The 24,238-nt window shown below is 38.4% G+C and overlaps 1 protein-coding gene across 4 annotated transcripts in view; it reads right to left on the bottom strand.

The window, feature by feature from the left end:
- Positions 1-24,238, bottom strand: part of DENND1A (DENN domain containing 1A) — a 541,554-nt gene that overhangs the window by 223,905 nt on the left and 293,411 nt on the right. For all 4 annotated transcript variants that reach the window (XM_018055748.1, XM_018055746.1, XM_018055747.1 and 1 more), the window contains exon 10: positions 4,306-4,406. In XM_018055748.1, coding sequence (XP_017911237.1) covers positions 4,306-4,406 — 101 coding nt within the window. The remainder of the gene's footprint in view (positions 1-4,305; positions 4,407-24,238) is intronic.

The raw sequence follows: 24,238 nt of genomic DNA on the forward strand, positions 1-24,238 counted from the left end.
ATATTAGTAAGGAAAGCTTTAATATGAAATGGCCTTGTATTTCAAGTGCAGGCTCTACCATTTCTTAGTGGTGTCATGGTGGGTAGGTCGCTAAACTTCTCTGAGCTTCAGTTTTCTAATCTATACAATAGAGCTAACCTTGTGCCATGCCACGCTGTCACTTCAGTCATGTCTGACTCTTTGCAGCCTATGGGCTGTAGCCCACCAGTCTTCTGTCCATGGGATTCTCCAGGCAAGAATACTGGAACGGGTTGCCATTTCCTACTCCAGGGGATCTTCCTGACCCAGGGGTCGAACCCATGTCTCTTACGTCTCCTGCACTGGCAGACAAGTTCTTTACTACTAGCACTACCTGGGAAGCCCCAATATTTACCTTATAGTTTGATTTTAAAGATCTGCAGTAATGTTTATAAAGAGCTTGACTTGCATACTGTACTCCATATATGGTGATTATTATTATGAAAGGGAATGCTGGTTTTCATCAGCAAGTGTATCCCTTTGTCCCCACAATAGGAAGGCTCTTCCAATACTGGCCGAGGTCAGGACTGCCATCAGCCAAGGTAGGGAACATTCTCATTTTCACTTTCAAAATCAAGAGAATGGCACAGCTCTAAAGTAGAAAGGAACCAGCAGCACATGTTTTTAAATATTCATAAGGGCTGGAAATGTCTTACTCCTTTCGTTTTCTCTGCCATCTGCTTTTGTTTCTTTTCTTTTCATTCTTATGCCACAGCTGCAAATGAAAACAACCATACAATAACCCAAGTTAAATAAAAAAAATCAAAATAAAAACAATCTGATGGGTAAAAAGAGAAGATGAATTATAAAGTTTTTCCCTGAGCTCACAAGGCATCAGAAACAAGAAAAACGTTTGATGTGAGTAAAACCTTCTGGAAACCAAAACCCATGTCCCATGTTCACATTAACCATAATAAGAGCAACTACCATTTACTAAACGGCCCCTATGTCCCACTTGATATCAGTATCTCTAATTTATAAAGCCATTCTTCAAAGTAGGTATATCAAACCCATTTTACAGAAAACAAAATGTCAAATCAGAGAAGTAAGATAGGCTTTTAATGGTTACACAGCTATTAAGAGATGAAACAGATTTGAACTTGGCCTCTGAATATAAAGCTCAGACACTTTTTCTACCACTCTCTCCAAAAATGGGAAGGAACATGAAAAAAAATAATTTAGGAAATATTTAAGGCAGACTATTTGTATTAAATGGATTGTCTTCAGATAATTAAAATCTGTGATTATAGCTCTAATTAAAGTTAACTTAGATAATTGGCTGTTGTATTTGTGAACGTGCAATTAGTCTTCCACATAAGTGCTGGGTTTCAGCATCATACTTTCCATGTATTCACTGCATCCCACAGTTTTGCTACACTGGCTTCTATGTTACCAAAGGCCCATGTTACAGGTCTTAGGATTTCTGGGTCCAAGGACTATGATCTATGAAACCAATAGTAGGGTCTAGGTTCAGCCCTATTTTAGTAAGTCTTTGTCCAGAAGTCAATGAACACCTTATCTTCAAGTGTAATGTAAAAAGCTCTTACAGCCTACACTGTTGTCCTGAAAACTCCTAGCAGCATGTACCTGAAGAAAAACTGGCAGCAGTGGTCCTCATGTGTTAATTACACTTGCGAAATCTATTATGCATAGAAAGGGCACCTGCTGGCAGTGAAAATGACTAGAATCTGCCCTTCCTGTGCGGTGAGTAAATTGAGAGTTCATTTCTACAGGAGATAATAGTTTTCAGATTCCATTTCGTGTATCCCCTGCATGGGAACGTACTTAACATTTAAATCATCCGCAGAAGAACAAACCTCCTTCAAATTTACATGTTTCAGGCTCCTAGCACTTTACTTAAAATGCTGGTTATCCCTGCTGGCTCTTACCACCAAGGATTAAACTCAACAGTGGTGAAAGTCACCAAGCACAACAGAATAAAATTATTAGCATTGACTCAAATTTCACGACATTTGTAGTTTCTGACCAAAGCAGTGGTAGCAGGCTGAAGGTGATCAAATCAAGCCTTAAATAGAGGATCTGTGTTTTTTTCTCTTGGGGTCTTTTATTTCATCATTCTTACATCTTGCAGTTAATAAACAGATACCAATCCCCACAGGCCTGTCATCATCCTATGGTCAAATGTCAAAAAAATTCTTTCATGAAAACAAGAGACCAGCAGAGAGACTACGGTCACACAAACAGAAACTTCCAATACAGAGCCTAATCACAAAACCCACTCAGGCTCTAAAAATTAACAAGCTTCAACTATGAGCTTTTGGAGTGAAAGTTTGGGGTGACAGAGGCTTGGCAACTGTCCTTGCCAAGTCTTCCCTTCTCGGTTAGAGCTGCTGCACCACGGCTCTCGGTCAGGCTGGTAACAGTCCTTGAGAGGGTTAGAGATTGAGAGGAAGCTGAAAAGAGGATTGTGGGTCAGCTTCCACAGGAAAAAGTGAAACAGCTAATAAATCCTCTAAACAAACAAGAAAGGAGAGCTGTGACCTGAGATGGTGGCTGGAAGTAACAACTGGCCAGAATAAACATTGACTTTTTTTTAAAATGAAACTTTTCAATTACAGAACTATACTTTTTCATTGTTAGAAATATTTGAAAGTATGGAAAATAATATAGAGATCATGAAGAATTCTTCTCTCTCCCCCACAACACAACTCACTGTTAACATTTTAGTGTCTTTCCTTCCAGATTTCTGCCTCTCTATATGTTTGTTTGTGTGTATCTAATTTTTTTGTTTAATATATATATACACACATATATATACCTGTGTATATATATACATACAGATAATTTTTGTTTGTTTTTATAAAAATGGAATAGTGGTGACTGTAGCTACAAAATTAAAAGACGCTTGCTCTTTGGAAGGAAAGCTATGACAAACCTAGACAGAGTATTAAAAAACAGACACATCACTCTGTTGACATAGGTCCCCACGGTCAAAGCTATGGTTTTTCCAGTAGTCATGTATAGATATGAGAGTTAAACCATAAAGTTGAGTACTGAAGAACTGATGCTTTTGAACTGTGGTGCTGGAGAAGACTCTTGAGAGTCCCAACCAATCTTAAAAGAAATCAACTCTGAATATTCATTAGAAGGACTGATGCTGAAGTTCCAATACTTTGGTCACCTGATGCAAACAGCCAGCTGATCGGTAAAGACCCTGATGTTAGGAAAGACTGAGGGCAAAAGAAGAAGGGGGCAGCAGAGGATGAGATGGTTAGACAGTGTCACTGACTCTATGAACATGAATCTGAGCAAACTCCAGGAGACAGAGAAGGACAAGGAGCCTGGTGTGCTGCAGTCTGTGGGGTCACAAAGAGCTGGACACAATTTAGTGACTAAACAACAACAATATCTATTTTAGGGAAAGTTACTAAAACTTTTGCGGCCTTGGTTTACCGACCTGTGAAACGGAGCTAATAATACTTGTCTTACAGGGTTGCTGGAAGAATAAAATGAGATCACAGATATAAAGAGATGGTCCAATAGGTGATGAGGGGACAGGAGGGAGGCACAGCAGAGATTCAAACGTGGCAACCATTGTTATCACTGATGTTACTGATGGAGCATTTTCATCTTCAATTTTGGGACTCTGAGCTTTGGTTTTAGACTAGATAACAAGTTAGCAATCAAACCTTTCCAAGTAATGGAAAGTGAAAGCTGTACCATGAGAGAGGCAGAGGGACTACAATGACTTTCTCAGCTCCACCAATCCCTGCACACACAAGCCCCTCAGAGTTCCAACCTGAAGCATCAAGACACACAGCTAAGTCTCTTCCAGGAAGAATTCCAAGTCAGCCTCCCTCCCTTCTTCAACTAAAACACATTTCACTGAATAGTGAAATTCCCCTCAAAAGAGTGTTTTGAAGCCTGGCTTGTACTCCCAAACCACACCCGAGGGCAAGTCTTACAGAACACGCCAGAGCATAGCTGAAACTTGAAGACTTTGGGGATCTCAACTGTTCTCGACACCAGTTTCCAATTTGTCTTAGGAAAAAAAAAATCACACAACTATTTGGTGCTTTGGTTTCCCTACACCAAGGAATGGGGAAGGTATTATCTACCCACTTGAACTCTCTAGAATGCCATGACGTATATGAAAGCTGTTTGGAAACAAACAGTCCAGTGCAATCTGGTGACCTAAAATTCGATCACTTTGAAGTTAGTATTTTTAATTTAAAGTCACCAACAGCATTACAAGTTATTGACCTAAGATGCTTGGTCATTCTCTGGAGAAGGAACAGCAGAGGACAGGGTGGGCAGCGGCCTTACCAGCAGTAGTCCAGCAGATGCGGAGGCAGGACAGGGATGTACACGTGCTGCCAGAACATGGGGTAGAGCATCGCAGCAGACCCGTGGATGCAGGCAGTCAACTGCAACAGAGATTAAAGATTCAGAGCTAGACAGTTTAAGTTGGGAGACACTCATTTGAGTTCAACAATAAAATTAAATATATAATTATTAACATATTTAAAATAAGTTAACTCAATAACCCTAATTCAAACTTAGTAAGAGCTTAATTTTCCAAGAAATGTATTTTTTTTCATGATTATGAAGCTAATATACAATGACAGTAGAAAATTTAGAAACTGGAGAAAAAGATTAAAGTCTTCACCATCTGAAGATAACTCAACATTTGGGTATATTATCCATACATGTGTATGTGTGTGCTCAGTCATGTCTGACTCTTTGAGACCCCATGGACTGTGGCCTACCAGGCTTTTCTGTCCACGGAATTTTCCAGGTAAGAATACTGGAGTGAGTTGTTATTTCCTATTCCAGGGAATCTTCCTGACCCAGGGATCGAACCTGCCTCTCTTGCATTGGCAGGCAGATTCTTTACTACTGTACCACCTGGGAAACCCATTACCTATATATGGACTTTTCTAATAAAATCAGGATTACTGTAAATACAGTGTTAACTTTCCCTTTAAGTTAATATTATTTGCTGTCATTTTCCCATATCTTTAAGTATTCTTAGAAAATATCTTTTAATGCTACCCAATGAATTTCTCATATTATATTGAAGCACTCTTCCATCATTAAGTTATATATTTGGATCAACTCAATAACTTTTATAGATGGTTCCTACATGCAGAATTTAAAGACAAAGGTTATAAATATTTTAAGGCACTTAACAAACATGGTAATACAAATATAATAAATGTATTCATACAATAAATAGATGAAGGGTTGAGGCTCTTTATACTCCCCTAGCCATGTACTGGACTGCTGGTCTCCCTGTACCTCATTGTACTTATCTTCATTTTATTTTTATTTCTCTGATCATGACTGAAGTTGAACATCTTATTATATGTTCTAAACTATATTTCTTAAGTAAATGATCTGTTCATATTCTTAGTCCACATTTTCTAAAGAGAATTTAGTATATTTTAATTGATTTAGAGAAACTGTGGATATGCAAAGGACAGTAATCTTTTGTAAGGGTTTTTGAAAATAATTTATCCTTATTTAATTTTCTTTGAAGTTTTGGGTAAAGAGAAAGCTTAAATAATTACATGGGCAAATATTTCCCTTCATGATGGTTTCCACTGTTTTTATACTAAGTCCTCCAAATTCTTCCTCAGCATTTAACTCTTTAATCCATCTGGAATTAATTTTGGTTTAAGGGCTAAGGTGAGAATTTATTTTTTCCACAGAGTTAATCAATGGCTCCAACACTGTTTACTAACATCCTTCCACTCCCTCCTTTTTTGGCTTGTCTCTATTTCATATTTCTTTTTTTTCTTAAGAGCTACATAGATGATACAATCAGTATTTGATATAACAGAAAAATTGGGAAACAAAGATACAATGGAATAAAACTGCTACAAAATTCAATACAGTGAAAGGAGGAAAAAACCAACACCTTTGGAGATAGGGCTATGAAGTGACAAAAGCCAACAACACATGTTTCTTTCTGTGTTTTTTCTTTAATGTTCCTTTGGTTTCTGGGAAGCCTGTTCCCATGAGGACTTTGCTTCTTTTGGAAGCTGTTAACAGGCCTTTGCTGACAGAAGGACATTTACGTGGCAAAAGAGTGACGCGGCAAGGCCCAGTTAAAAGAATCCCAGAGGTTAGTGTAACATGAACAGCTTTAAATTGGATATTCTGCTGATGGTTCACATTTGTGAGAGCTGTGTATTAAACCCAAGGCTGCTACTTTTCCCCCTCCTTTTCCCTCCAGACCCTGTTCTTTAAATCAGGTACATGCCATGAACAGGAGCTCATCCAACAAGCGCTCAAAAGCAAGTCCCAGTGACTCTGACAAGGCTTGTAGGTTTGATCCATCTTTTCTCAACCCATTTTGGTAGGTTTCCACATTAAAAAAAGGCTGTCTGTCATATTATACATGACTAATATCTTCAGCTTAGAAGAGATAAAAAATCTTTGCTGGTGTTGAGTGAGTGGAAAATGAACCAACTTTACTCCAACTCCACCCTGAAGTCAGGCTGGAGGGTTTACAACAGCCTTCAGTCCCAGCTCTCTTCTTCTCTTTCCTTTAACCAAGTGCCAAAGTACTCATTCTAAAGTGCAGGTCTAGTCATGTAACATCCTGCTTTGAATGTGCTTGGGGGCATCCCTGGAACAGGCATGTCTTTGTGTCTTCAGCTCCCCATCTACCTATAGAGAAGCATCTCCAGCCACAGTCCCTACTATCTTCTCCAGGTTTATCCTTGGAATAAACTGTTTGCAGATTTACGAGTAGATATGTACTCCTTTTCCTGCCCTCTGTATTCCCACAGGCCCAGATCCATGCCCCTAGAGTCTGTTCACTATCTTCTTCTGCAAAGCTTTGCATGGATCCGCTGGGCATGTGTCTCCTTTATTGATCGGACTATAACTGTGTGAGTTTGTCCTCTCGCTGTAAAGGGCAGAAGGACCCTGTCTCTCTTATGCTCAGTGGCACAATAAATATACACATATATACACGTTTATGTGCTAGGTAATGCAATATTTCTTGAATAAATAAAGAACAATTCCCACTTAGAATATACTCATAAAGACAGCTAGTGGCTTGGTTTTTCATGCTCCTTGACCACCATTTTCATGAGTCTCGGAGAATAGGGTTTAAGACTCAAATTCCAAAATAATAACAGTAAGCTTACACATACAAATATACTACGTTTGGAAAATCAAGTCAATGGATTCATCCATCCATTTATTTAATAATATGCCTACTCTGTAACTCTACAACACACCAAATAAATAAAAGCACTTAAAAATCTGTATGGTGCCACCCAGATACAAGGTATCATCATCACGTGTATTCACCAGTAATTCTCTTTGAAATAGTCTTTTAACAGATGTTCCTGGTTAAGACAGAACTTGAATATCAGCCTCTTTTTAGTTTAAATTGGTTTGAGTCTAAACCCTATTTCAAGCAACACAGTGGTACGGATCTTATCTTCAGACAATGTCCTGTTCATGTCTCCTTAGCCTAAAAAAACCCAAAAAAACCTAGCAAGCTAAATTACAAGGTTTTAAAATTACTTATCCCTCCTAAAAATCAAACTTTTAAGATGTATGATCATCATTTTCATTGGGAGATTTTCTCAGTGCCAAATCTCTGTAGCTATAATAAAATGCTCTTACCCATTTGGTTAAAAAACAAACAAATAAACAAAAAGGGTTCTTTGGCTCTTTTCCAAAATACTAAATGACACACACAATGTGTATCATTTCTTAGAAATAATGGCTATGTGGACCACAGAAAAGCATTATGATACATCTTTGCTTAATCAGAAATAATATATATTCCATACATTATCATTAGCCACTTACTTAAAAAAAACCAAACCTCTAAAACCAACCCTATTAAAAAAAAAATAAGAGTCCTAAAGGACTACGCTCATTCCTTACAGAATACAAAATTTAAAAGTAATGAAAGTATATAATTTGGATTGTCGTCAACAAGGGGGTATTGTGAATATTTAATTGAAGTGCAAGTTGAGGAAAATGATCCTATCAAAATCTCACTCAGTGGGAGAATAGAAAGATAGTATGTGTAAAATTTGCCCAAAGTCATTAGTCACAATGAATATTCATCAGAAGCCAATTATCAATCCCATTTAATGACACCCCAAAAGATTTTGCCCTAAAGCAGCTGAATAGTCTAAGACTCCAGACAAAACTAGACAAATTACACAGCCAACAGCTAGTCTAGCCAGGACACAAATTGTAAAGTAAACCACTGGTGGGTTTTTGGACGCATTTTTAGCAAATTCTGTCCTCAATTAAAGGTGCACAAGGTCAGTCTGATTTTGGAGCTTTCTTTTTGGCTGCATAGTTTCCTTTGAGGCAAAGGGAGAGAAAGGAGAGGCAGTGGAGGTAGGACGCGAATGAAGAGCAATCAAGGATAGGGTTTGAAAGATCAGAGACACATTTTTTTTTTTTAATTTGAGGTATTTCTTAGGGATAATACTCATATTGTCACAATCTTAGATACCAGTCCAACTGATTCCTAAGAGAATCCTGCAATTTAACATGGAATAAAAGTAAACAGACCTTCATTAAGGAAAAAAAGGAATCTCAACAGTGTATGTGCCAGGCACCCTGCCAGGGGTTTACGTGTTAAGTCACTTTAGTACTTCAGTTGTGTCCAACTCTTTGCGACCCTCTGGATTATAGCTCACCAGGATCCTCTGTCCATGGGATATTTCAGGCAAGAATACTGCAGCGGGTTGGCATTTCCTACACCAGGGGATCTTCCTGACCCAGGCATCAAACCCTTCTCTCTTACAGCTCCTGCATTGGCAGGCAGGTTCTTTACCACTAGCGCCACCTGGGGGTTTGTTGTTGTTCAGTCGCTAAGTCTTGTCTGACTCTTCATGACCCCATGAACTGCAGCCCACCAGGCTCCTCTGTCCAAGGGATTTCCCAGGCAAGAATACTGGAGTGGGTTGCCATTTCCTTCTCAGGGGATCTTCCTGACCCAGGCATTGAACCCACGTCTCCTGCATTGCAGGCACTTGCAGGCAGAGTCTTTACCACTGAGCCACCAGGGAAGCCCCTGGGTGTTTAGGATCTTGCAAAATACTGTTTTAGAGGTAGGAGTTTGTGTGTGTGTGTGTACACATATGCATTCAACACCACACTTCACAGATAAGAAAACAGTTTCACAGGTGAAATGACTTGCCCAAGGCCACACAGCCTGTAAGTGACAGACGGGACTCTGCAGTAAGAGACATTTCCAGGTCTGTCAGACTATAATAGGCACCTCCACAACACAATGTTTTGAGTGTCTATACTGTGCCAATACACCAGGCTCAGGATTCCGAACTAGGTAACATATTGTCCCTGTTGGCATGGCCAAATTCTGTAGAATTTGCCATGCTGTTAGATGATCAAATATCTAAAGCAAAATACCAATTAACAGAAAATGATTTTAAAAACAAACACAGCTGATCATTTCCTGAGGACAAGTTACATTTAAGTAAGGTAGTGTAGTATCTTTAATCCATAGGAAATTCTAGACAATGAAGTAACGAGTGTTAAAGGGAAAGGTTTACATTCCCATTTGGGCACTGGAAAGTCCTACTGGAAAGTCTGGCTTTCATACACTTCATGGAGTATCCACTAAATCTCTTTTTGATCTGAGCAAGTCATTTCCACTTCTGGGTCTCAATATAGAAAACAAGAGGTTGGATTACATGATCCCTGTCCCCACTTTCAGTTTTGACAACTTTGTTCTAGAGGAACTGCTTATCCTTTAACATAAAGAATGTTTCTCCTCTGCCTCAGTTCACTTTCCTCAGCCATACTGACTAAGTACAAGGACTAAGTACTGACAGTACAAGTCATACTGACTCAGTACAAGTACTAAGTACTAAGTACAAGTACAAGGACAACAGACTGTCTCAAAGTTGGTCTTGCTTTCTCATCTCTGCAATCATGGGCACACCTGAGATTCATGTGATCTCCAGGAAGCACCACCTTTCAATCACCTCATCTGCATCACCTGACGGTGGAGGGTACAACCTTTCTCCATGCTTGGCCCTTGACACTCTAAAGGTCTCAGAGGTAGATAATCTTAGGAGACCAGGGGCATGAAACTAAAGATGTGAGTTCCTTAATGACAGAGACCACATTTGATCCTCTCTTTATCTCTAACTATGCTTGACACAGAGCAGGTGCTGAGTAAGTGTTTGGGGAATGTTAGAATGCCTCCACCGTAACATCATGAGGAATGGTAGACAAGATTATCAGGCATTTAATAAACTGCTTAATATATCACAACTAGAAGCTAAATTCTGAAAAGGTATTGAGATTACAAGTTTCAAAAGTTGAAAAAAAGGAAAAAAAAATCAGATAATCAGATGGTCAGAGTCACTCTTCAAATACAAGAACTCAGAATGTTAAAAGATTAAACTGACACCTGCTTTATCACAGGGTTAGAAGCATCTGGATTTCTCCTCTGAACTCTAACATCGGGAAACTGATAAAGCAAAGAATATAGAAAGAATATCAGATTATTAACCTTAAAGATGGGTCATTTTTCAGTCTACTTATTTCAGCCAAGAATAATCTTATGTAGAACAACTGTACAAAACTGTATGAATCTTACAAAGATTGTTAGCTTTCTCAATTTGAGAACTAGATTCTATTTAATTATAAAGCACCCTTCAAGTCATAAGGAAGTAAATGGTGCAGTGATTCAGACAATGTGATTCAAACAGTGTTTTGATTTTTACTTTATTCTCACATGTAAAACCCACTATAAGATCAGCAAAAAGTCTTACGTAAAACCTTCAGGGACTCTGAAAGTTAGTGTACTCAAACCTTCGAAGAGTATCAGAAAAACCTTTAAATTAAGGAAATTAAGATTTCTTTAATTATAAATGGCTCAATTGTATTTACTATAGTTAGTGAGGGAAGAGCTGACTTTTCAAGAAACTTATCCAAGATGCTTTAGGGGAAAGAGAATTTAGAAAACCTAAGAAATTAAAGGCCTTCAGCTATTCTAGACAGAAACTGGACATGTGAACAGAAAAAAGGAAAAGGGTAAAGAATGCTCTGCTTTTCTTAGAAGTCAAATTCAATGCTTCAGTATTTATGTTTTTGTGGGGTTGGAAGGGCAATCTTTCTTCAAATAGTTTTTCTTTCAGTTGGGTGGAACCCATCTTATTGCTTGCTTCTCCACTATTCTCTGGGGAAAGGGAAGGGAAAAATTTCCACAAAAACCAACACAGTACCATGGAGTCAAGTTGAGTGCCTTCCACTAAGAGAAAGATCATCCAGACCAGGAGGAAGCTTTCCCAGGCAATCACTTGCCTACTCAGTCGCATCTCTTCCCGCCCTCCCCTCTTTGTTCTTAAAGCTACTTACTAACTAGAGTGATCAGAGTAAGTTATTAACCAGAGCAACAAGTTTCACGCCAAGATCTGACACTTCAAAACATCAAAGCAATTAAAACCATCAGAGAAAAGTTTTAGCTACCAAAGCAGAGGCAGACACTGGTATTACAAACTACTGTGTAAATAAGCCTGCAGCATCATACGTGAGGAAACTGCAGACTTTATTTGTAAGATGATAAAGAAAAAAAATAAAATTACATTGGGATTGATAACAATTCATTTTAATTCATGGACAGCTACTTCTCCATTCTGTGCCTGTGACAGTCTAATTGATCCTGGACTCAGGACGTGCCCTGCAAATCCCTACAAAGATGCAACCATTGTCAGTGAGTTCCAGCTGGCACTCAAGAAAAAAATCTATATTCCACCTCAAGTCTAGTATAAGTGAGTATTTATATTTCTTTGAAAATTTTCCTAGGGTCATAATTTGTATTTAGCTAATTTACTGCTTTAATAAAGAATCACATTTTGTAAAAGAAAGGAAGCATAATTGAACACAGAATCATGAATACCTAGCTATGAGTCATCCCGTATGTGAAAAAGAAACTAAGAAAACTTGAGGTAGTAGGAGTTACTAGATTTGAAGGCACAGGGGAAAAAAAACAACTCCCCCTGTATAGTTTTGTCAGATAAATTCAATCTCATAAAGTAACACTGAATTCAGAAACACTGAAGCTATGACCAGATATCACAGGGACCACTTCCTCAGCATTTGCTATCTCCCAAGCACTGTTCTAAGTGCTTCACATATACAATTTAACTCATTTAATCTTCACTGTAGCCCTATAAAGTAGGTAGCATTATTGTTCTCATTTATAGATGAGGAAATTAAGATTTCTAGATGTCAAGGTCTTGGATCTTGTGTGATCTTATGTAAGGTCACAGTAGTGGCAGAAGTAGGCTATAAACTTAGGGAGACGAACTCCAGAGTTTGTGCTCTTAGCTCATAGGAAACTGCTTCTGTGATACGATCTGAATTAAATCGACAATTACCAAGTATACACAATGTGTACACACCATGCCCTGAGGCAATTCAAAATAGAGAGAAAAAGATCAAAATGCACACAATCAACTTCAACACAAAAGCATTATGAAAGAGGTGTTATAATAGAGGTTCAAGTGTGCTAGCATATAAAGAAGGAATCTTTAATTCTGCCTGGGGCAAGAATCAGGCCTGCCTGCCAGAGAAAGAGAGAGAGGCAGGAGGGCAGAACCTGGAAGGATGAAGACAGGAAGCAGTTAGTCTTCCTCCCTGGGAGTCTGCTCTGGTGGTAATGCTGGGTCAAATGAACACAGCAGTTTCTTAGGCCACTCCAGCTCTACACAGTGATGCCTGTGGAGATCTGAACAGGAAATGACAATTTAGTCAATGACTATGTGACTAGTGAGAAGTGGGTGGATATGGAAAATCTCATACGAGTTGCCATGACTATTCTGTTGCTTGGATTCATTCACCATCTACTCTCACCAGTTGTACTAATTAAATCTTCAGAGCTCTTCCAGGATCTCTATCGCTTTCTTTGCTTCAGAAAGTCAATCAGAGTTTATTGCCCCGAAAAGGTAGGATTCAGAGTCAACATTTACTAAATGAGTAGTATGTGTCCAGCAATGGGCTACTGGCTTTCATATCTTTCAAAAACCCTGAGGGGAGTATTAACACTACTCTCTTCTTACTGAAAAGATTAAGTTGCCTAGGGCAACATGGCTAGGGAGGATCAAGATACACAGGAAGAATTTCAACAAAACCATTATGACTTGAAGCCTGGTGCTCTCTCCTCTTGTCCTTTTTCTTGGGAAAAGCTAGCAGAAGCACGGCTGTCTGAATCATCTAGCACGGAAAACACATAAATATCAAGACAGCACAAGAGAAAAAACATGAATTTTCACAAGGTCTATATGAACTCCTAATGATATAGTCTAACCTCACATCATACTTCATTCGCTCATCAGTGACCATGCTTTCAGTTTGCAGAAATAAAAAAAAAATTTGAGTTCTTGACTTCTGACCACATAGTAGGTGCTCCAATTGTGTTAACAAAATCCACACAGATGTCTGCCAATGTGAGTGCCATTAGGGGTTTTTCAAGTATATTAAGATGTCAGTGACTTGGAAGGAAGTTATAACCAACCTAGATAGCATATTCAAAAGCAGAGACATTACTTTGCCAACTAACACCCATCTAGTCAAGGGTGTGGTTTTTCCAGTAGTCATGTATGGATGTGAGAGTTGGACTGTGAAGAAAGCTGAGTGCCGAAGAATTGATGCTTTTGAACTGTGGTGTTGGAGAAGACTCTTGAGAGTCCCTTGGACTGCAAGGAGATCCAACCAGTCCATTCTGAAGGAGATCAGTCCTGGGTGTTCTTTGGAAGGAATGATGCTAAAGCTGAAACTCCAGTACTTTGGCCACCTCATGCAAAAAGTTGACTCACTGGAAAAGACTCTGATGCTGGGAGGGGTTGGGAGCAGGAGGAAAAGGGGACGACAGAGGATGAGATGGCTGGATGGCATCACCGACTCAATGGATGAGAGTTTGAGTGAACTCCGGACAGGGAGGCCTGGCATGTTGCAATTCATGGGGTCGCAAAGAGTCGGACAAGACTGAGTGACTGAACTGAACTGAACTGACTTGAATATCACCTCTTAGTGTTTTTTGGTAGAGATCTGATTCTTAAAAGAGTCATATAAAAAAGTTATCAATCCTATAATCTAAGAAACTGACTACACCACTAAAATAATACACAAGATACTCTGCCAATGTTCTCAATGCAATGGCTGAAAAGAAACATCACCTCTCTAGATCCATTTATACAGATTTATTTAAAACTACCCTAGTGGACTACATCAGCATCCAATGGTACTGAGAGCTTAAATTACTCTTAGCTCTGTCCTGTTCTAGACTGTTGTTGCTGCTGCTGCTAAGTTGCTTCAGTCATGTCTGATTCTTTGCGACCCCATAGACTCAGAGCTCTTTCAGAAATATGGAAATAATTTTTAGTGCTAATCTGTACTCACAAATGGAGAAGGAAATGGCAACCCACTCCAGAATTCTTGCTTAGAGAATACTGTGGACGGAGGAGCCTGGTGGGCTGCTGTCCATAGGGCTGCACAGAGTCGGACACGACTGAAGCGACTTAGCACGCATGCATGCACCGGAGAAGGAAATGGCAGCCCACTCCAGTGTTCTTGACTGGATAATCCCAGGGATGGTGGAGCCTGGTGCGCTGCTGTCTATGGGGTCGCACAAAGTCGGACACGACTGAAGCAACTTGGCAGCAGCAGCAGCAGTACTCACAAATGCCTTCTAAACAAACTTAGTCAGCCTTTATTATATAGTCTCAAGATGAAAAGGACTCTATTGATGCAAAATAATCAAAGAATAAATACTGTCTTAGAGAACTGGTCCTGAATCTGGTTATGTATTAGTAATTTGGGAAACCTTAAAAAAATAGACATCCCACAGTCCCATCTTAGACTTTTTGAATTATTATTATAATAAAAATTTAAGTTCTTGGGTACTACCTCTACACATTCTGATTCAAAAGGTCTAATTTTTATTTAAATTGGAGAATAATTAGTTTACAACATTGTGATGTTTTTAGCCATACATCAACATGAATCAGCCACAGGTATACATTTGTCCCACCCCATCCTGAATCCCCTCCCACCTCCTTCCTTACCCTATTCCTCTGCGGTTGTCCCAGAGCATCAGCTTTGAGTGCCTTGCTTCATGCATCAAACTTGCACTGGTCATCTATTTTACACATAGTAATGTACATGTTTCAGTGCTATTGTCTCAAATCATCCCCTGCTCTCCTCCTCTCCCTCTGAGTCCAAAAGTTTGTTCTTTACATCTGTGTCTCCTTTACTGCCCTGCATGTAGGATCATTGGTATTGTCTTTCTAAATTCCATATATATGCGTTAATATATAGTATTTGTCTTTCTTTTCAACTTATTTCACTCTGTATAATAGGCTCCAGGTTCATCTACCTCATTAGAACTGACTCAAATGCATTCCTTTTTGTAGCTGAGAACTTAAATTTTTAATAAGCTCTCTGAGTGATTTCTAACACAACTAACTCAGGGATCAGCATTTGGGAATCACTAACAATCTGAATCCTCTGTCTAGTCCAAAACATGTGCTCAATGTGTTGAAGCAAGAAGGGCAGGAGAGGAAGGTAAGAACTAGTAGGGAGACCGTGATTGGTTGAAATCACAGCAATATTTAAAGTACTACAAATTAAAGTGTTGTTACTCTATATATTATATAGCTTATACATTCTCTATAACATCAATGTTCTTCATTCTTATAGTCTAACATGAACAAGAGAAAAGGAACTCGCACATAATTAAATGAAGAACATAGTTCAAAAAGCAGCCAAGTGTATTTACATTTAAAGACCAGAGAAAAACCACATAAATAAAACATACCAATCTTTTCTATTTCCTGCCAATGGAAGTTCCTTTCATTTATTTCTAACAGTTTTTAATATTCTCTGAGCCACAATAAAATTTTATGTGATGGAGATTAGAGAGGCTATGCTATTTGAAAGTTTGGCTGCAGAGTTTGTATTTCATGCCACTTCATTACATTTTGTTAAGGATTTCCCTCTTCACCAAAAGGGATTAGTTTTCTTCTCACTTCTTTGAATACTCTTCTTAGGTTGTTAGTGTGAACTAGGTTAATCTCTCTTTTAACATATAAAAGATGAACAAACAAAATGTTCAATTTATTTTATTTTTTTAAATGGAACACTAAATTTAGTCTTAGAATTCTCTGTTTGGTAAGTTTCCAGTTACAAGGTCTTGGCTTCCCTTGAGCACAGTTTGAAACAAAATAATGCAGTTTGTTCTGATGGCTGGAACATGCAGAGTGGAGTGTGCAGGCAAAGAGGCTCTGGCTCTGGTCCAGTATTTCAAACCTTCTTAAACTGCCACTCTCATCTAGGCTTCAAGGGCTCCAGATAAGCAAACAGGATTAGTTATTTCTAGCCCAGAAGAGCTAGAAAAGCTTTATACACATCATTTAGGGACATAGCCCACTCTACAAGTCAGGGTAGTCATGACCAGGTAGATCTGATCAGGAAAGAAGTAAAGATGAAGCTAAAGATCTGAAACATTCCCTAGTCCACAAACTGACTCTTCTTAGGTCACAAAACCAGGTGGTGCTAAGACACTGGATGCTGTGAATGGAAGTGGATAGGACAGGACTGGAGCAAGGTTGGGAAGTTCCCCATCCCTTCATGCCAACACTCAAGTGTCTACTAAGGCCACAACTGAGGGTGCTGGGGGGAAAAAGAAATACCACCCACCACTCTCCAGGCCATCAAGTCCTGCCCAAGGCACATTTCTGGGACTAATTGGAAGAAATTGACGGAGAGATATTGGGCTTTTTTTTTTTTTTTTTCCTTCTCTACATGGTGTATTTGGAGAAGGAAACAGCAACCCACTCCAGTATGCTTGCCTGGAAAATTTCATGGACAGGGAGCCTGGTGGGCTCTAGTCCATGGGGTCACAGAGTCAGACACGACTGAGTGATTAAATGACATAACATACTATTAGAAAAATAGTAATTCTTTTCATAGTTGTGGGTATCACACAAATAATTAGGTGTGGAGGCTCAATTAATTAGGTAACAGCTTTGCCACCAAATTGTGCTTCCTTCCTAAGAACTTGTTTTAAAAAGCATCTCTTAAGTGTGACAGATATTCTTAACAGTGTGCCTCTGGTTCTCGTGACAGTTCCCACACAAGGATTCTGATGTTTGTTTGAGAGGTGACACCCAATCAGTGTAACCTGGTCCCCACAGCAAGCTCTTTGAAGGGGCCAAGATTCATCTGTGTAACTCCTGGTTGTTACTCCCTTTGCTGAAGCCAAAGCCTCCCTTCCTCTGACACATCATCATAATGACCCACCTGCATGTCCTTTTCTTCTATTACGAGGGCATAACCTTGGGCAAGAGAACCCATCTCTCTGAGTGGATGGATCATTCTGTAAAATGGGGATAATATTGCTCTTCTAGGAATTCTGTTGCAATTAGATGATATTATTTCTATAAAGGTTTTATTTTAGACCTACTTGCTATCCACAAGAGTAACCAAAAAACAATCTGAGTTAAACTCAGATTTGAAAATCTGGAAGAAAAATGGGGCCTTTGTGCTAGAAGAAATCTCACTGAAGCATTTACATTAGAGAACAAGATGTAGTTAAATCTTCCCTATTTATCATTTATAAAGGAAAACAATCAATATACACTGCACAAAAAGAACAAAAAGTTAACATTTTTCTTACACAGAATATCACAACATTATTGACCGGGAAAGCCTGAAATGAATATTACCTGACTCTGAACTAAACATGGCTGGGTTTGTCTCTATTGACACACAGTCAGTTTTATGAAACATGGCACTCTGGGATGTTCAACAGCTTTCATCTTTCAGATGCTTGATGGCTCTGAGAAGCATCAAGCCTACATCTTTATGAAACAAAATTGAGAAAAATGTGTTTTGTCAAGGTATGGAAGGCCACATCCGGATCTGTCAAGAAAGGGTCATCAAAAACTTCAGGCTACAGTATTCTTTGCATTTTCCTTCATCAAAAAGAAAATAAAAAGTCAGTACGGAGCAAGTAAACGGTAACAATTAGAAAGCTTTTAAACTCTAAAATTGAAGAGGTCCAAAGGCTTGGATAAAAGGGATGTCTACTCAGTTACTTATCCCCAGAGAAACAACACAAAACAGATCAGGGTGTTGCTGATCCCCTATGAGGTAAAAGAAGACCTTCTCCTTCCCTAAAGAGATATCCACCATCAATTAGTAAAACTTAGAACTCAGTTAAGAATCAACTGTCTGTTTAAAAGTTTTTAAGTCAAAGTCATGTATTTATAGCCTGAAAAACAAAACAAAAAGTGTTAAAGGCTTATACTACTGACAAATAGCAGCCCATCTCATGATATCCCTTACCTTCAATCAAAAGTAATCACATTCAACACAATATTTATCTCCTTATTTTTAAAAAGTATTTAATTTAAAAATTTAAACATTAATCTTTGACTTCCCATTATAGATATTAATAATTTATCAAGAACATATACATATACCTTATGCCAGACTGTTCTAGGAGTTTTGCAACTCGTTTTATTTGACATGAGGTCACTGGTGACCAAACAAAAACTGTTTCAGTGGAGGCAGGGGCTAAATCACAACACAAGACAGAGGAGAGAATGAGAAGAGAGGAATTAGACAGTAAACAGAAGCAACTCTCTTGAGGAATTGCATTCTAAAAGGAAGAAAAGAAATGGGATAAAAGAGATGTGTTTAAGGATGTTTTGTTTTGAAGTTTGGGAGACACTATACTGTGCTAGTAAGTGCATAAGACTGTTCAGTTCAGTCGCTCAGTTGTGTCCGACTCTTTGCGACCCCATGAATTACAGCACGCCAGGCCTGTACCAGTAAAGAAAACAAAAAACAAAAAATGATGCAGGAGAGAGAAAGCTCAAGGCTGGAGGAATTCCGTAAGGTGACAAGAAGGATGCTGCAGTGTTAGCTTTCCCACAAGGCACTCCTTGGTCATCTAGCTAAACTGCAATCCCTGCTACACCAGTCGCCATCCACTCTCCTCCTCTGCTTAATTGTACTCCTTGTACTTAGAACTAGCTACTATTCTATATTTTCAACCCACCTCATTTATTGATCTACTCGACTAGAACATAAGCTTCATATGAGGACAGGGACTTTTGCCTATTTTGTTCACTGCTGTATCACCAGTACCTATGACAGTGCCACAAAAACTATTTGCTGAATGAAGTCAGGTGGACAAGTGGAATGGTTGGCCTAGACAGAATGGACAGTTCATCCACAATGGAGAAGGTGAGTGGAGGACTAGCTACCGCAGGTTGACAGGTGTGGTAGGGGCTGGTGCCACTCTCTCCTGAGCGCTTTCATTAGATAAAGATGGAATTTTAGGTAAGAAATATTTTTCCCTTAGAAGTTTAGGCACTGCTTCACTATCTTCTCGTTTCTAGAACTGCCACTGCGAAATGTTGTGCAAGTCTGATTCTTAATGTTTATACAATGACTACTTTGTCTCTATCTCTGTATTGTAAAATTACATGATAAAAAGGGCTTTTTAACTTTCAAAGATTTCCTGAAGCCAAAACCTCCCTTCCCCTGACACTACATCATAACGACCAATGTGCCTGTCTCTTCTATGACTACCACGTGGCCTTAGGCAAGTTAACCCATGTATCTGAGTGAGTGGGCCATTCTGTAAAATGGGGATAATATTGCTTTTTAGACTTTTAAAGAATTCTGAAATATATATACGTATAAAAGCACATATACCATATAAGCAACATTTAAAAGAGAAAAAATTAAGACTCCAAAACCCAGCACCTGTTTAGAGGTGGCCAGCTATAGCCCAAAGGCTAAGTTTGGTGTGCCTTCTATTTTTGTAAATGAGGCTTCTTCGAACAGTCACTCTCACTAGTTTACTGACTGTAAACGACAATATCGTGCTGTGTGCATGTTAAGTCCCTTCAGCTGTGTCCGACTCTTTGCGACCCCATGGACTGGAGCCCACTAGGCTTCTCTGTCCATGGGATTCTCCAGGCAAAGATACTGGAGTGGGTTGCCATTTCCTTCTCCAGGGGATATTCCCGACTCAGGGATCAAACCCATGTCTCTTATGTCTCCTGAATTGGCAAGCAGGTTCTTTACCACTAGCGCCACCTGTGAAGCCCTTGAGTCCAGTAATTGCATCAAAGACCATATTTACTATTGGCCTCTTTAAAAATGTTTGCTGATCCCTAACCTACCTCAAGACAGAAAACAATATTTCTGATGTCACATGTATGCCTCTTCCCAACTGTACTCCTTTCACTCCCTCTGAGGAAACTACTACCTAAATTTTGTATTAATCATTCCCCTTCCTTTATATGCATCCTTAAATAATATGACCATTTTGTTTTTCTTACCTGAACTTTTTATTAATGAAATCATATTTGATATTCTTCTGTAGCTTGTTTCTTTTACTCAGAATTCTGTATGAGAGGCCCAATCATACTGATAGTGGAGTTCATCTTCACTTAAATTGTGCAGCAGTTTACGAGTTGTCTGTTGATGTTATGGGGGCTGGGTTTATAAAATAAAACACTACGCTATGAACATGGCTGCACATGACCAACAACAGCATGTAGGTATGTGCACATAGTCCCCCCCCAGCCCCTACCAATTCTGCCCAAGAGCGGAACTGCTCAGTTTTGGGCATATGCAAGTTGGGCATATGCAAATACTTCTGTACCACATACTCTTCAAAGCATAGTACATGAAATTCTCTAGGACATCTGCAACATAACACTTGGCTTTATCAGACACCTAATTTTTGCAAACCTAGTGTTTTAATCACTGTAGTTTTAAATTGCTTTTCTGCAATTAATGTGGTTGAGCATCTTTCCGTATATTTATTAGCCATTTGTGTTCTTCCTGTGATATGCCCATTTGTGCCTTTAGCCAATGGGTCTATTGATAATTTGTCTTCTGCATTTTTTTAGTGTAGTTTTTTATATAGTTCAGATATTAATCTTTTGTAACTTTTATATATAGCAAATATCTCACCTCAGTTTGTGACTTGTCTTTCCATTCTTTGAGTGGTATTTGTTTAATGACAAAAATTCACAATTTTAATTTTTTTCTTTATACAATGCATAATTTGAATTATTTAACTGAATCCATTTCTACTCCAAGATCACAGACCTACTACTATTTTGTCTTCTAACAGTTTTAAAATTTTGCCTTGATCCATTTGGAATTCAGTTTTGCATGTTGTATAAGACATAAATTATCTCCCTTTTCTTTCCTGTGTGGATAATCAGTTATTGAAAAGTCCATCCTTTCCCCCAGATTTTACAATGCCACCTCTGTGGTATATGAAGAACCCACATACATGTGATCTGTTTCTGCAATTTCTATTCCATTCCACCAGTCTATTTGTGTATCCCTACACCATTACTCCCCAGGTGACAGCTAGTGGTAAAAAATCCACCTGCCAATGCAGGAGATGCAAGAGACTGGGGTTCAGTCCCTGGGTTGGGAAGATCCCCTGGGGAAGGGAATGGCAACTCATTCCAGTATTCTTGCCTACAAAATCCCATGGACAGAGGAGCCTGTTGGGCTACAGTCCATGGGGTCACAAAGAGTTGGAAAAGATTGAGCATGCACGCAGGCACATGCCATTAGTAGCATCTTAACTACTAGAGCTCCATATAAAGTCTTGATGTCTTGTAAAGCCAGCTTTGGGCTTCCCTGGTGGCTCAGACAGTAAAGAATCTGTCTGCAATGAGGGAAAATTGGGTTCAGTCCCTGAGTTGGGAAGATCCCCTGGAGGAGGGCATGGCAACCCATTCGAGTGGGTTGCCTAGAGAATTCCCATGGACAGAGGAGCCTGGTGAGCTACAGTCTATGGGGTCCCAAAGAGTTGGACATGACTGAGCGACTAAGCACAAAGTAAGCTTTACCAACCATTCTTTTTCTTCAAATATGTCTTTGGCTTTCCGCATTAGTTTCAGAATCAGTTTGCCAAGTACTATGTAAAATCCTACTGGGATTCTGAATAGAAATGTACACAATCTACAATATACATCATTTTGGAGTGAAATGATGCCTTCAATATAATGAGTCTTGCTATTCATGAACATGGTCATGCCTTTTCTCTACTGAAAATTCATATATCAACATATGAATTTCCCCTTGCAATAAGTTAACATTGTGAGTTATAATAATAGATTTTCTAGTATTACCAGGCTTACATTTCTGGAATAAAATCAAGTCAGTTACTATGAATTATATTTGTTATGTAGTTGCTACTGTTTAGATTAAGATTTCTACAGTTATGTTAATGAGTAAGATTGGCTGATAAGTTTTCTTTTTTGTGTGTCTCTTCATGTAGCTGAATGTCAAAATTTTACACGTGTCACAAGAAAAGCTGGGATGTGTTCTTTCTTTTTTCTTGACTCTTAAGAAGTTTGTTTAAGATTGAAATTACCTGTGATAAAACATACTTGTAAAACCATCTGGGCTGAGTGTTTTGGAAAAAAAATTTTTATATATAGATTAAATTTCTATAAATTAAATGACCTATTCAATTTTTATTAAGAAGAAATGGGAAATTCATTTTTATATTTCTTAATTCAATTTTGGTAAATTATATTTTTCTGTTCATTTCACCTTAGTTTTTGAATATTGGCATAAAATGAGTAACAGGGTTTTCTTAATACCTAAAATTTCTGCTGCATCTGCTCATTTTGCTTGTTAATTTACTCCTTTATTTCATTTTAGTTTTGGGAAGGAGCAGAAACAACTGCATGTTTAATCCACTACATTTATCTAAACAAAATCACACAAAAGGTACATTCTTACTTATCTCTAAGACTAAGAAATAACAGAACATACTACAAACTGTTGTAGTGACAATTAAATGAGTTAATAGATGGAAAAGGCTTAGCACAGTGCCTGGCACATATTAAGGGATCAAAAATATTATGATAATATCACAGAGAATTCAGTTCCACTGTTATGATGTCCTATTTTTGTTCTACTTAAGTTTAATAGTTCAAAGCAATAGTAACTGGTTATGGACTAGACTCTTTCAAATGTACTCAATCTATCCAGTCTCATAAGGAGGTAATGATTGGCAATATTCTCATTCTGAAACAGTCTGGTGTTCAGGCCCTGAGATTATGAACTACATTTACAGTCCAAAATAAAATGCAAAACAAAGGAAGAGGTCTATTATGGGCTGTTTTCCCTTGAGGGCAAGGGCCGTGCTTCTATCACCTACCAGTGCTATAAGCCTAGCACCCAACAGGCAATTAAAAAATTGTGCATACCTGACAAGCAAACAATACCAAAAAAATAAAATAATAAAATTACAATGAAAGCCATAAGGAAAATTCTGATGGTCTCACTGCTGCTGCTGCTAAGTCATTTCAGTCGTGTCTGACTCTGTTTGCATTTATTAGGTGCCTTGAATTCATAGGTAAACACATAGGTAAATCAGAGGCCTATGATTCTATCCATAGGTCCTTCAATAGGGAAATTCCCACAACAAGCTCTTTCTACCCTTTCTAACAGTCCATTTCTTTATAGAAGTTTTACCTAAAAAAAAAAAAAACTATAAACATAATAAATTTTAGTTAACAAACATACTCATTTGGGGGAAGCATAGTGATGTTTGTGATTTACTTTGAAATACATCAAAAAATAAGATGGCTTGAAGAATGGTATGAGGAATGGATAAATATGTGCCAAAGGAAGCATAGTAATCCGTTAAATGGCAGAATCTAGATGGAATTAGGCAGATGTTTACTGCAAACTGATTTCAATTTTTCTATGTTGGAGAATTTTCATAACAGGTACTGGGAAAAATACAAACTCATATTTAGCAAATTTAAAAACTAACAAAAAGATTATGAAAAAATTTGTATTATATATAGAAAGTTATGACAATGCAAAAAGAGTTCATCCCAATTTTTAACTCAAGAACCCTATAAGATAAATGGAAAAAGACATTAACAAAACACAAATAGGAAAAAAAAATGCATGAAAAATATTCAGCTACTTCTAACTAAAAAAATTAAAAATAAATCAAACCTGCAATACTATTTTATGCTATTTTGTTAGGAAAATTAAAACACATGTCCACAAGCACACATACAACTCTGGCAAGGATGCAGTGCAAATGGTACACTCATCCACAACTGGCAACCTCCACAATAAAAAAAGCCTGTTTGGGAAGCAATTTGGCATCCATAAGGCATAGCACCTATCTGTCCTTTGACTTGGTGGTCCCAAT

This window comes from Capra hircus, chromosome 11, assembly GCF_001704415.2.
Source record: "Capra hircus breed San Clemente chromosome 11, ASM170441v1, whole genome shotgun sequence".
NCBI classification, from domain to species: domain Eukaryota; kingdom Metazoa; phylum Chordata; class Mammalia; order Artiodactyla; family Bovidae; genus Capra; species Capra hircus.